Source organism: Penicillium solitum (genome assembly GCF_028829755.1).
Source record: "Penicillium solitum strain IBT 25940 chromosome Unknown utg000003l_segment0_segment0, whole genome shotgun sequence".
NCBI lineage: Eukaryota > Fungi > Ascomycota > Eurotiomycetes > Eurotiales > Aspergillaceae > Penicillium > Penicillium solitum.
Genome location: NW_027072123.1, coordinates 2507657 through 2520272, shown reverse-complemented (window position 1 = coordinate 2520272; position 12616 = coordinate 2507657). Strand labels below are relative to the sequence as shown.

Genomic DNA, 12616 nt, shown 5'->3' with positions numbered 1-12616 from the left:
GCAAAGGATCTTCTGTCAACAACACGGGGAGAATCATCACAATTCGAAGCAGCGGCTAGTGAGATTTATTACCAAAGGAGCAAATCACTTCATGTTGTCCCTCGCCTTTGTTGCTTTTAACTGGCTATATCAGTCAACTCCAACGCGGGTGGGCCGCCAACAAAGAATCCAACGAATTTAGCGCAAGCCGGCTGAGATCAAAACAGCCAAGGCGGAACGTGGGTTCTATATAAAGGTCTGGTCTCCCCGGACTCCCCGGACTGCCAGTTAAAAGCTGAGATAGGTTCTATCATTACGTATTCCTGCAGTGCTACCATACCTACCTGAGAGATCTGGTTGCCTAGTCAGATATGCATTGTTTTCATACAACATTCCCCAAAGAAAATCGACAAGGAGTATACTTCAAACATGGACATCTCCCGAGCTATCAAACCCTGGAAGCTCAACCCTCAAAGAACTTTGGTCTTTGTGAACGCCACCATTGTTGATCCAACTGAGGGAAGGCTGATCCAGAATGCTACAATCCGCATTTCAGAAGGCAAGATTACTCAAATCGTCACAGCCAGCTCAACTACCGCCACAGATGATCTGCCCGAAGAAAATGTAATTGACCTGAGCGGGAAATACCTGTGCCCAGGCCTGATAGATTGTCATGTCCACGTCGCAGTAGCTCCCGGCGAGGCCAATCTACAAGCCTACAAAGACATAAGCGAGCGAGTCAGTCTCCTGCGACAGCCATACGTGCTCAAATCCATGCTAGACCGCGGCTTCACTTCAATCCGGGACTGTGGCGGTGCAAGTCTCGCAATCAAAGAAGCCGTCGAGGACGGTGTGATCCCAGGCCCTCGTCTCTTCATCGCTGGACACGCACTCTCCCAAACCGGTGGACACGGTGACTTGCGCGGGTCCCACGATACCCAGCTCTGCTGTGGTGGCTCTATCTCCGGAATCAGCAGGATTGTCGACAGCCCAGCGGAGTGCTACAAGTATGCGTGCGAGGAGTTGCGCCAGGGAGCGGACTTTATCAAGATCATGGGCGGCGGTGGTATTGCCAGCCCCACAGATCGTATTGAACATGTGCAGTTCTCGGATGAGGAGATTAAGGCTATTGTCACTGTTGTACGGAACGCGGGCACATATGTTACGAGTCATAGCTACACGCCGCAAGCGATTCAACAGGCTATCAAGCTTGGGGTGCGCGGTATCGAGCATGGAAACCTTATTGATCTTGAGACGGCAGAGATGATGGCTGAGATGGATGTTTTCTTGACTCCGACGCTCATTACGCATGTCATGTCTAAGCAGATGAATTTCTTGTCTGGTGATGGCGCTGCTAAGAACGAGGAGGTTCTTGACAAGGGATTGAAGTCTATGAAGATAGCTGTCGATGCGGGTGTGACTGTCTGCTTTGGGACCGATCTTCTTGGTCCGATGCATTTTGCTCAGAGCAAGGAGTTCTCGGTGCGCAGTTCGGTTTTGACTCCATTGCAGATTCTGCGCAGTGCTACTGTCAATGCTGCTCGTCTTGTTATGCAGGAAGATAGGTTGGGTCAGGTTCATGAAGGATTTGTAGCTGATCTTTTGATCTTGAAGGAAAACCCGCTGGAGGATATTACCATTCTGGACCGAGTGGAGGACCACCTTCTGGCTGTGATCAAGGATGGTAGGGTTGCCACTTCGCGGTGGGACAAAGTCAAGGTAGATATTTGAGATTTTTAGGAAATGTAATGCAATTCGGTTCTATCAATCAGACCGGAGAACTATGTATGGACTCTTGAATGATAACGCTCAGGCCTGATACTCGGCACAGGCAGGAAAAACCTTACATCGCAATAGCCCGGGGTTTGTGTTGTTCGAGAGTACCGAAGGTCTGGCTACAAATTTCCCACCCCAGCGATCTACGTATTTTGCTCATGGTTAGTGCTGCCAAGATTTATGCTTTTGTGAAAACCGGGCTAATCCCATTTGGGATCTGTGTGGGGCACTTCCCGAGCTCCGCCCAAAAACCCTAAAAACGCATGTGCCTCCATAGGTACATGCCCAGGTATCTTCCACGATTACTTGAGAATGTATATATATATATATCCTTCCAGACATGAACACTTCGTTGTGGTGAACGTGTAAGTCTGTGTTCGCATAGTAAAAATAGGTTTCAGCAGAGAAATATCTCCTTTAATTAGATATCGAAAATCAAAGATTCTCAACGGAAGCAGGTGCGCGATGTTGCTACACTGAATTCTCTGAATACTATAACTTAGGCGCCAAAATTATATTATAAAGGTGCCCCGAATTGGGGACAGTCAACCCAGGAAAGTCTGTAAAGGATTTTGGCCCAAGTGGTTATCTTGCTCGTTGATATGTTCGTCATCCTAGTCACGCGTTGAACTAGATAGTGTAAAATTACTAGCTATGACCAATCAACTTACCAGGTGTTGAGTTCAATCGCTGGTAGACCGCAAGTTGCTGGCCGAGGCTGAGAAAGGTCCTATGTCGTTCTGGTAGTTGGCCAGTTGGTCAAATGTGGCCTTATAATTCAGGCGTCCAGGCACAAAAGCGGTGTGGGTATAACCGCGCTCATGTGCCTGAGCTCATCCCGCAATTCGGCTCTGATGTCGCCTCGATCTTTAATTTCAGAGCCTTCCCTCCGCACTTGAAACGAGGATTGGCTGCACTCAGGATGCTTGCTGCTAAATTGACGCACCCATCTCTTTTATTGTCGTCTTTTTAACCTTTCACCTCGACCTCGTCCTCCGTCCTTCGTCCTCTCGAATATTACTTTCCTTTAGCTCTCTACACTCGTCTATTTTGACCCACGAACCAAGTACAGGGAGCTCTCCAGCATTTATTAAGAAGTACCATCTCCAGGAGGAGTCGTTGTCGCTCATTTGTCTTGAAGTCACTGTATCTGCATCCCACCACAATGCCTGGTCTACCGAGTATGTGCATAGTTTTTTTTGATTCCAGGATATGGTTATGTCTGTGGTTATGCTAACCTGTCACTTCATAGCGAATATCGATCTCGATGAGTGCATCGCCCGGCTCTACCGAAAAGAGCTGCTCGCAGACTCGGTGATCGAGGCGATCTGCCTCAAAGCGAAGGAACTTTTGATGAAGGAAAGCAATGTGGTACATATTGCTGCTCCGGTCACTGTGGTCGGCGATATTCACGGCCAATTTTTTGATATGATCGAGATCTTCAAGATCGGCGGCTTCTGTCCGGATACCAATTACCTATTCCTCGGTTAGTCACACCCGGAGAACGCTCTGTTCGAGGATGAAAGCAGCCCTCGGCTTTGAACATATTGTTGCTCGCTTTTGTTGTGAAGTGTTGCTGATAAGAGAATCGACAGGCGATTATGTCGACCGCGGCCTTTTTAGCGTGGAGACCATCTCACTTCTGGTGTGTCTTAAATTGCGATACCCCCAACGAGTCCACCTCATCCGCGGCAACCACGAGTCTCGCGGCGTCACCCAGTCATACGGCTTCTACACCGAGTGTGCCCGCAAATACGGCAATGCCAATGTCTGGCATTACTTCACCGACATGTTCGACTTTTTGACACTGAGTGTTGTCATTAATGATGAGATCTTCTGTGTACATGGCGGCCTGTCACCTTCCATCCATTCTATTGACCAAATCAAGATTATCGACCGTTTCCGCGAGATCCCACACGAAGGCCCCATGGCCGATTTGGTCTGGTCCGACCCCGATACAGAACGCGATGAGTTCTCACTTTCACCCCGTGGTGCTGGATATACTTTTGGAGCACAGGTTGTGCGGAAGTTCCTAGAGGTGAACAGCATGTCCCATATCCTACGCGCACACCAACTTTGCCAAGAAGGCTACCAGGTTCTTTACGATGACCGCCTGAGCACGGTCTGGAGTGCACCCAACTACTGCTACCGCTGTGGAAACTTGGCTAGTGTGCTCGAAGTGAGCGACTCTGGCGAGCGCTTCTTCAATATTTTTGACGCTGCACCCGAAAATGATGCCCACCGCCTTGAACAGCTGGGTCAGCAGCAGCAGCAGATCAAGGATGGCTCTAGTCCAATGGTCGACTACTTCTTGTGAATCTCTGCATCTTCTCATGATACCCATTGGTTACTGTTAATGTTTTGTTTGATGTTAATGTTCATGTATTTCAATTTCCTTTTTTTTTTACCCCCCGCACTAGACAGGAGTTCGGATAAAGCTGTGCATTCACCAACAGCTAGATGTGCTACTTGGCATCTGAAATGAAAATACCATTCACCAATAATTGAGACTCGGCATGACGCATAAACAATAAAACTGGGATCCAAAGCATCAGCCCAGTGGGACGCATCTCTAACAGTTTTGTCAAAGAAAGAAACTCATCACGCTTTGAAAACAAACGGCCGCTTAATAACTTAACGAGATAGCGCTCTCAACTCAAGTTTACCAGTCCTTGGCAATGTCAAAGGACCACTCAAACAGCAGGTGAGTGTGTTGGTCATCATCAATGAACTTCGAGACGGCGTTGTAGTGGCCACGGGCGATCATGCCAGACGGGGCCTCCTCCTCGTTGACTAGAAGGGATTAGAGTCAGTAAAAGCTATATTTAAAAATCAAGAAATAAAAGCCAGGTTTAAATACTCACATTCCTTGGAGTAGTCAACCTTGGAGGTAGTGTTGGGTGCGTAGCTGCCCAACATCTCCTCATCCTTGCTGACACGAATTCCCTTACGCTTGACGACCTGCAAGTACTTGAGGCCACTCAGAACTTCATGGTGGACCTGGAAGGTAACCTTGATGTGGAACTTGGAGCCCTCCTTGATCTTGAAAGGCTTATCCTTCAGGCTGTCAACAGAGCCCGGGGAGGACAGGTCGATAACAACATCCTCACGTCCATCGACTTGCAGAGCCAGGGACTTGATAATGCACTTGCGAGGGTCATTAGGATCGGCGATGGGTTCACCGGAGTTGAGACCCAAAGAGGCCTTCCAGCGGTTCATAGCTTCATCGTCCTTGTCTATTGCGGGGGAAAGAATAGACAGTTAGCTGGGAAATCACTGAGGGGTAGATATTGGCAATGAATTGTAATTCAATCAACGTACCGAGCTGGTTGTACTCATCGAGGGTCTTCTTCTCTCCGACCTTGAAACCCTCGGTGGTGGTGGAAGCGAGCTCGTCATCGTGGTGGTCGGCCATTGTTTACAGATTTAAAAGGCGGGGGGACACAGAGCCAAGGATTGGAGTTCGGGGAAGTGATGTCGTGTAAAGGGGGGGGGGGGATTGGACAGTGAAGAAAAAAGAAGAAACAAAGTCAAAAGCCGAAACGATAAAGAAAAATAAAAAGGGCTAAAGCTCGAAGCGTCTCCTGAGACCTTGGTGGGGGTGGAAAGGCGGTGGGAGAGGGGCGAGGCTATTCGGATTCCCACTTCTGTATGCACGTTTACGCACCGTTGATCCTGCACGGTTATATTAACTGGAGTGTTTACATTGCATAGAATTGTATGGGCCAAGTGTTGTTCTTGTTGTTGTTTTTTTTTTTTTTACTGACAGTGTGTAGATTGTAGATGTAGAGAATTGGAATGATCCAACACTATATAGACTCCAACTATGCCCCAATTCGGGGGTGTGGGGGCCGATGATCATGCAACTAGTTGTAGACGTAATTGCCCACGTTGATAAGACATATTGTTAGAGAGAAGCAAGTACGGCTATACATGAAGCAATAAAGTGGACTGGAAAATCTCTGTATTGTGCGCTGGAGAAAGAAAAGAATTATCTACAGAGGTACGACTAGAAGTAATTGTGCTAAGCGCCCAATACACCGATTATTGGTGCGCCCCAGCAAACGCAAATTTCCCACCGAACGCAAAATGTAGAAATTGGGTATCTTTTATATGACTTATCCATACAAAAGGTACTTAGGTACCCCGTAGACATAACATACATGTATATTTCCTCAGCCTTCGCACTAGCTAAAGTAAAATAAAGTGTACGAATAGATATTACAAGCCTGGCTTAATAAATTAATATTATTAGTAATTCTTATTATCTAATATAGAAGAAGAAGAATAATAATTTAGAAATGACACTATGTCAAAAGGTTATGCGGAGAAATATAGATACTATCTTTGTTTTAGTATACTTAATATTCTTTGTCAAAGTTTGATTAAATAATATAGACCTCCTTTATACTATATATATCTACTTATATCTTCCCTAACTAGTTCGAGGGCTGAGGAAATATATGTTATGTCTATGGGGTACCTAAGTACCTTTTGTATGGATAAGTCATATAAAAGATACCCAATTTCTACATTTTGCGTTCGGTGGGAAATTTGCGTTTGCTGGGGCACACCAATAACCGGTGTATTAGGCACTTGGCACGGTTATAAGGGGTTACTGATTCTCTAAGTAGTAAACATGTAGTAGTGTCTCCCACGAGAGGCGTGGGTTAGATCCGGTCTGTTAGATTTCTTGGTGGTTCTAGAGGGGGCTTTGATGCTGACAGAAGTGTCCCCTCCAGCTTCACAGCCACTGTATATCAAGGTGATAACCTTTAATCTCGCCGTTGAACCATTCAACCAGCTCGATCTTCTCGGTGCAGGTCGTTGCTCCTTCCAGTACCCCACTCTTCGCAACAGCGCTTACCGTGGCAAATAGCTGTTGCATTGCCAGGTTTCGACCAATGCATGCTCGCGACCCGAGTCCAAAAGGAAAGCTAGCTTTATCCATGATCCGCCTTGCTTGTTCGTCCTGTTGTCCTTTCCCACTCCCCGACATCCATCTCTCGGGACGGAATTCAAAGGGGCCCGGGAAAATGTCCGGATTATGGTGGAACACATATGCAGCTGCATCCAAGATCGTACCCGGTGGCAGATATATTCCACTGACGGTGAGCCCTGTGCCCTCTGGGGGTATAGTCCGGGTTAAGCGTGCTGGATTTGCTATCCCTAGTCGAAGACCCTCTCGAATGACGGCCCGCATATATGGAAATACTTGGTCACGAACATTAAGCGGATGTTGGTTGGTTTCGACTTTCAGCCTCTGAAGCACGTCTGGATGTTGGATGAGATGAAAGAGAATAGTTGAAAGCATGACCGCGGTCGAGTCTGCGCCTGTGAACATGGCGGCCTTGCATTGAATGAGAGTATCTGAATATGATATGCCTGCGGAGAGGAGTCGAAATTGATATGTATCTCTATTAAATCGCTCAGAAGATGCGTCGGTGATGGCACCCTGGTCTATAATCCTAGTCGTATATTCAGAGATACGATTTAACGACGCCGCGACTGCGGGCTTAGACAAAGTGGGACCTACCAGGAGGGAGAAGACTATAGTGAAGAGCTAGTTTGGGAGGAGAGAGAACTGGCTGAAGGCAACAATTGTTAGAACGAAGGGCGTTGCGGAAAGTTTATATCCCTTTCCGATTGTCGTTGCGCCTGACGTCGGTTTAGGAGCGCTTAAGTGCTTATCTAGGCCCCCGTAGATTTTCTTGAAGAGGGACTTGGTCAGGACATCGATGGACAGCTTTGACATAAGGTCTAGAACGTCGACCTTTCTTGTCCCTTCGTTATAGACTCGCTGTTGGCAAGTTATGTCCTTCTCCATTTTCATTATTTCGACATGAAATATCACCGCGAAAGAAATGCCAGTCTGATATACCAGTGTGCTTCTTGGGTTGGATTCATTTACATAAATCTCCACAGTGGTGATAGAGAGCAAATAGCTCAATAGTGGGCCTTGAAATGAAATCGTTCAGCAAATAGTTAACCTTTCTATCACGGATTGATTCACCCCTGTCGTCTATCAAGCCATTATTGCGATTGTAGACCCATCCCTTCGTTCTTCTCTTCCCTGTGCGACTGTTAACCTTGTAGATTACAACAAATGTGACGTTTTCCCTTTCGTTTCCTTTCAATTTCTTTTTTTTGTCAAAGCAAACAAGAGTCAAATTTCAAAATTCTTCATTGATAAACTTGGACTAGCGTGAGTAACGGGAAATTGTTTCGTAAGTAATCCACCCTGTCGGACCTCCTCAAAATACCTCTGGTACGGGGGGTCCCCATACGGACAATGCTTGAGGTCCAGCCTGAACATGGGCGATTGGTGTATCCCGATTCACAAGATCACCATCGGCGTAATGTTCCTGCCTAAGTTAGCGTACATCGTGGCTCAGGGAAGAATTGTACATACAACCACGAAGGAGCTGGGATCAAACCAATAATCAAACACTTGGCTGCCGAGGACATGCTGGAAATAATCAGCTTCACGTTCTTAACATGTATTGAGGGGAAACCTACTCGTCCAACTCCCCAACATATTTTATGACCCTTGGAAGTGAGATAGTCGTGCCCCAACTGCTGAAGGTCGAAGTCATGAACCTCAAATGCGGCATGAGCGACAGTAAGAGGCTCTGCCGGCTTGGCCTTCTTGAAGAAGAATGCGTGGTGATCGGCATACTCTAGACCTCGATCAATGTGGAAGAAACACGTAATTGGATTGTCGCCCTTGTAGACAATGTCAGAAGTTGCTAGGCTCAAAGTCTGCGTGTACCAATCATATATTGTTTGGTATTCGCCTTCTGGATAAGTAACTCCATAGTGACCCCAGCGATGGACAGGTGCAGGGCCAGGCTTGAATCGCTGGAAGCGGCCCTTCCGGGGCTTTTCATCCTCGTAGTTGACCACCAACCTCTCCAGCTCCATCGGTTCCTTTTCCTTCTCCTCCCATCCGGAGATGAGATGAACCTTATGACCAAATGGATCTGTCAGTGTAACCTGCTGACCACCACCAGCACGTTCTTCCAGCTGGGCAACAGCGCTTGCACCAGGAGCCTTTTGCGCTTTCTCAAGCTCGGCGGGCGAGTCAACCACGTATGCCGCGCCGCCAAAGCTGGACTTGTCGGCCTTGCGAGCCACATAAACGTATGGCTCGGTACCATAACCTTTGAAATAGATCTCTTCTCCGGGTCTCTCAAAGGCCACTTGAAGACCAAAGTCAACGAGGAACTCTCTTGCCTTGTCAAGGTCCGCGTGGTTGTAAACCACAAAGGCGGTCTTGAGGAGTTGAATTCGCGAGTCCGAGGGGTTGGACATGGCTGCTGAGGAAATGATTTCTTTGTGTAAATTGTTTGTCGTGACACTTGAAATATGTTGATGAAATCTACAGACAAACCACATTTATCTGATCTCAGGTTTAATTATATCCCCGTGCATGGATGGCGATCAATGACGATCGCCCGGGTAAGGTGGTGCACCACCTGCAGGTGGTGCACCAGGTGGCGCGGTGTTGTGAGCCGGATGATGTGGCTTACAAGGGGGTACAAATCAAGCCACCCACGCACGGCAGAGTGCAGAGAAGCGTGTCTATCTATTTTTTGCAATCTCGCACTCTTGCAAAAAGAACATTGGTCAATATGTCTTCTATCAACATTCCCTGGACTCGTCTTGTTCGCTACAGCTCGAGCGCGGACGGCCCTGTCAAATATGGCGAGCCGGTCGCGAGCCCTAATGCCGATCTGGGCCAACTGGCCAACGAGGGGAAGTTGCAGGTCAAGCAGCTTTCGGGCAGTGATCCTTTCTCCCTACAGACCACAGACGTGACCGAAGGCGTGTTTTGTCTTTACGGACCCCTGGCGCCAAAGGACGTTCCCATTATCCGGTGCATAGGTCTTAACTACAAAACACATAGTAAGTGGATCTGCAATTTTTACAGAGAAAGACTTAGTACTCACAGACTCTAGTCCTCGAGACTGGTAGACCTCTGCCCACTTGTCCTACCATCTTTACCAAGCCAGGCCCAGCTGTGGCGGACCACGACAGCCCGGTTCCCATTCCCACGATTGCACAAGAACAATGTGATTACGAGGGTGAACTTGTGATTGTCATCGGTCGTGACGGCAAGAACATTTCCGAGGCCGACGCTTTGGACTATGTTGCAGCCTACACCGCGGGCAATGACGTTTCCGCTCGTGATTGGCAACGCGAAGCCGGCAAAGCCGGCCCTGTTCCTCAGTGGGGTTTCAGCAAGTCTTTTGACAAATACGCTCCCCTTGGCCCCTGCTTGGTTCGGCAAGATCAGCTCAATGAAGCCAATAACCTTTCTCTTCGGACCTTGGTCAATGGCGAGGTTCGTCAGGATAGTCACACTTCGGACCTGTGCTTCGGAGTCCGCAAGCTCGTCGCATTCTGCAGTCAAGGTCAAACTCTGCAGAAGGGTTCTTTGATTATGACTGGGACGCCAGGTGGAGTTGGGCTGTTCATGAAGCCACCCAACTTCCTCAAGGATGGCGATGAGGTGAGTGTTGAAATAGAGAATATTGGCACTCTTCGAAACATTATGAAGTTCGAGGAATAGACCCTGTACAGAAGTCTATTGGATAATTTCGAAATCAAGTTTTGTATATAGAACCAAAGTCCTTCTTTCTTCCATGCAAACCATTAAGAAGATACATGTTACAGCCTGAACCCTAGTGTTCAGCTTTTGCGGCCAAATGGGAACCCTCTCTTACTTCGAGGCTTCGAGCACATCCCTCCCTTGTTCTTAGATTTCAGTAGTCTCATGATGCCATACTCCATGAACCAATGGCGCGATGTCCGATATGCTGCATCCGTGGTGAACATGTGTTGGATGTGGAGCTCCTCGTTTCTAAAATTATCTTCCCGTTTTCCCTTAGTTTTTTTTTTTTTTTTTTCAAAGTTCTATCTGTGACCAATGGCTCTGTAATACCTACCAAAATATTTACATTTCCAGGGTCCATTCCTGGTAGTAACTTTTAAAGATGATTATTTTCTTAAAACAACAAATTCCATTTGACGTAGATTGCATACATAGTTGTTTTCGATTCTGCGAAAGAGCTAACCAACTTTCAGCGTCGCCTTGATCGAAACCATTCTCACACCTCCATTTCCTCAAAATGGAGCCAGCAATGGCCCGTTTTTGAGCCTGCCGCAAAGACATCCGCAAGATCCAAAGGTTCATTGAGATAATCCTCAGGAAGCCGCACGGTGAACCGCCGGAGAAGAGTTCCAATGATATACTTCAGCTCGGTAATAGCAAGATTGGATCCGGGGCAAGATCGGCAGCCATGACCAAAAGGAATCCAATTCAGCTTCATCCGGTCAGTAGCATTAAGCCAGCGGTCGGGTTTCCATTTCTCGGGCTTCGGGTAGACTTCTGAAAGGCGGCCTTGATCATATGCTGCAGTGGAGGCAATGACTCCCGGAGCGACCTTCTTCCCATCGACTTCAATCCATTCACCAAGGTGTCGCTCCAGTGGACCCGGAATCATGGGATAAAGTCGCATTGTCTCGTAAATGACGCCTTCCAAGAAGCCAAGCGTGAGCATCTGGCGCTCATCAATGTTTTCTTTATCTGGGAATGTTTGAATAAGCTCCTTTTGCAGTGCTTTGAGCGCCTCCGGGTGCCGAGCAAGTTGGTCACAAGCAAAGGCAGCCGTGTGAGAAGTAGTAGAACTACCCGCCGCAAGCATTTCAACCATGTAGGCTGGAATGTGATCATTCGAAATTCGCTTCCTGGGATCTTCGGAGTCATTCATTGCTTGCAACATACTCAAGACATCCTTCTGGTGGCGGTTGTCGGGCCGAGTATTCCAACGATCAAGGGCCTCCTGTGCCGTGATATCCATGTCATTGCAGTCTGACCGTAATTGACGCATGTTCGAGGACCCGAAGAAACGAATGTATGTGTCCAGGCCGGGAATAAAACTTTTCAGGGCGTTCCAGGAGCTGAAAGCGTGGAAGCGACGGAGAAACACGGGCATCTGGCCAGCGGGCTTGGAGCAAAGTGTGTTCTTTTCGCCCCAAAGAATATCTGTGACAATATCCAGAGCCAGAAGGCGAAAGACCACGACTCCATCAACGGTCTCCTTGTTGGAGACTTTGGGCTTCAGCATATTGCAGAACTCCGTGATGTGGAATGCCATTGAGTCAACGAGCGCGTCAAGGTTGCGGTTTTGGAAACATTGAATAAGGTTATTTCGGGTCGGTGCAGCGCTGCTGTAGTCTACAAAACCAAGTGTAGACTTAACTCCTTTCCACGATCCCATGCCCGCATAGAAGCGTGTCTTGATGGACGATCGGGAATAGATGGCTTTCATTGCGGTCTCATCGGTCGTATGAACCTGGTCCGGGGCAATGACCACAAGCCGACCATATTTACGGAGTATATCGGAAGCGTATCTTGACCGACGTCGCTGCCAAGTGGCATACATCAGAGGAATTTTGGATACGCGAGCCCACCAGGGACCAGGGACATGCTTCACAGGAGAGAACAGGAACGCATAGATAAACTAGGTAAAGGTTAGACAAAGCAAGGTACAGGCAAAGTCCAGTAATGAAATCTCACAGTTTGGAGGATGTAAACGCCCAGCAGTCCAGCAGTCCATTGTAAGGGCTGGTTTTGCAGCGAATGTAGGGCATATTGGGCCAAGTTGGGAAGTTGTGACAGGACCATGTTGGCGACTGCTGTAGCATTCGAGTGAGCCAGAGCAGATGTCCTCACAGAGACTAGGCATTTATAATCACAGGAGTCTCATGAAATCCATGTTCTCAATCCCGGCAAACCACTGATGTCACGTCACGATCGTCCCCCACAGCCTACCCCAGCCCACCGCCAGCTGCC

At 47.9% G+C, this 12616-nt stretch overlaps 8 protein-coding genes across 8 annotated transcripts; 3 read left to right on the top strand and 5 right to left on the bottom strand.

Annotated features, from left to right (window-relative positions):
- Positions 1-408: 408 nt before the first annotated feature.
- On the top strand, positions 409-1710 carry N7455_004862 (metal-dependent hydrolase family protein; the record flags this gene model as incomplete). Its single annotated transcript, XM_065604905.1, has 1 exon — positions 409-1710. One exon carries the CDS (start codon positions 409-411, stop codon positions 1708-1710), a length of 1302 nt encoding a protein of 433 aa, XP_065461805.1.
- A 1210-nt stretch (positions 1711-2920) lies between these two features.
- N7455_004861 (serine/threonine-protein phosphatase) lies at positions 2921-4072 on the top strand (the record flags this gene model as incomplete). The annotated part of the gene is made up of 3 exons (XM_040961114.2): positions 2921-2936; positions 3008-3241; positions 3351-4072. The coding sequence occupies 3 exons, from the start codon at positions 2921-2923 to the stop codon at positions 4070-4072; spliced, it is 972 nt and encodes a 323-aa protein (XP_040808470.1).
- Positions 4073-4417: 345 nt separating this feature from the next.
- Positions 4418-5170, bottom strand: N7455_004860 (rho GDP-dissociation inhibitor; the record flags this gene model as incomplete). Its single annotated transcript, XM_040961066.2, has 3 exons — positions 4418-4548; positions 4620-4991; positions 5077-5170. The coding sequence occupies 3 exons, from the start codon at positions 5168-5170 to the stop codon at positions 4418-4420; spliced, it is 597 nt and encodes a 198-aa protein (XP_040808464.1).
- A 1329-nt stretch (positions 5171-6499) lies between these two features.
- On the bottom strand, positions 6500-7099 carry N7455_004859 (uncharacterized protein; the record flags this gene model as incomplete). The annotated part of the gene is made up of 1 exon (XM_040961103.2): positions 6500-7099. The coding sequence occupies one exon, from the start codon at positions 7097-7099 to the stop codon at positions 6500-6502; it is 600 nt and encodes a 199-aa protein (XP_040808488.2).
- Positions 7100-7318: 219 nt separating this feature from the next.
- On the bottom strand, positions 7319-7582 carry N7455_004858 (uncharacterized protein; the record flags this gene model as incomplete). Its single annotated transcript, XM_065604904.1, has 1 exon — positions 7319-7582. One exon carries the CDS (start codon positions 7580-7582, stop codon positions 7319-7321), a length of 264 nt encoding a protein of 87 aa, XP_065461804.1.
- Positions 7583-8009: 427 nt separating this feature from the next.
- Positions 8010-9069, bottom strand: N7455_004857 (2,4,5-trihydroxytoluene oxygenase; the record flags this gene model as incomplete). The annotated part of the gene is made up of 2 exons (XM_065604903.1): positions 8010-8124; positions 8168-9069. The coding sequence occupies 2 exons, from the start codon at positions 9067-9069 to the stop codon at positions 8010-8012; spliced, it is 1017 nt and encodes a 338-aa protein (XP_065461803.1).
- A 320-nt stretch (positions 9070-9389) lies between these two features.
- On the top strand, positions 9390-10330 carry N7455_004856 (fumarylacetoacetate hydrolase family protein; the record flags this gene model as incomplete). The annotated part of the gene is made up of 2 exons (XM_040961073.2): positions 9390-9663; positions 9717-10330. The coding sequence occupies 2 exons, from the start codon at positions 9390-9392 to the stop codon at positions 10328-10330; spliced, it is 888 nt and encodes a 295-aa protein (XP_040808433.1).
- Positions 10331-10868: 538 nt separating this feature from the next.
- Positions 10869-12448, bottom strand: N7455_004855 (uncharacterized protein; the record flags this gene model as incomplete). The annotated part of the gene is made up of 2 exons (XM_040961117.2): positions 10869-12284; positions 12341-12448. The coding sequence occupies 2 exons, from the start codon at positions 12446-12448 to the stop codon at positions 10869-10871; spliced, it is 1524 nt and encodes a 507-aa protein (XP_040808462.2).
- Between the last annotated feature and the right edge of the window lie 168 nt (positions 12449-12616).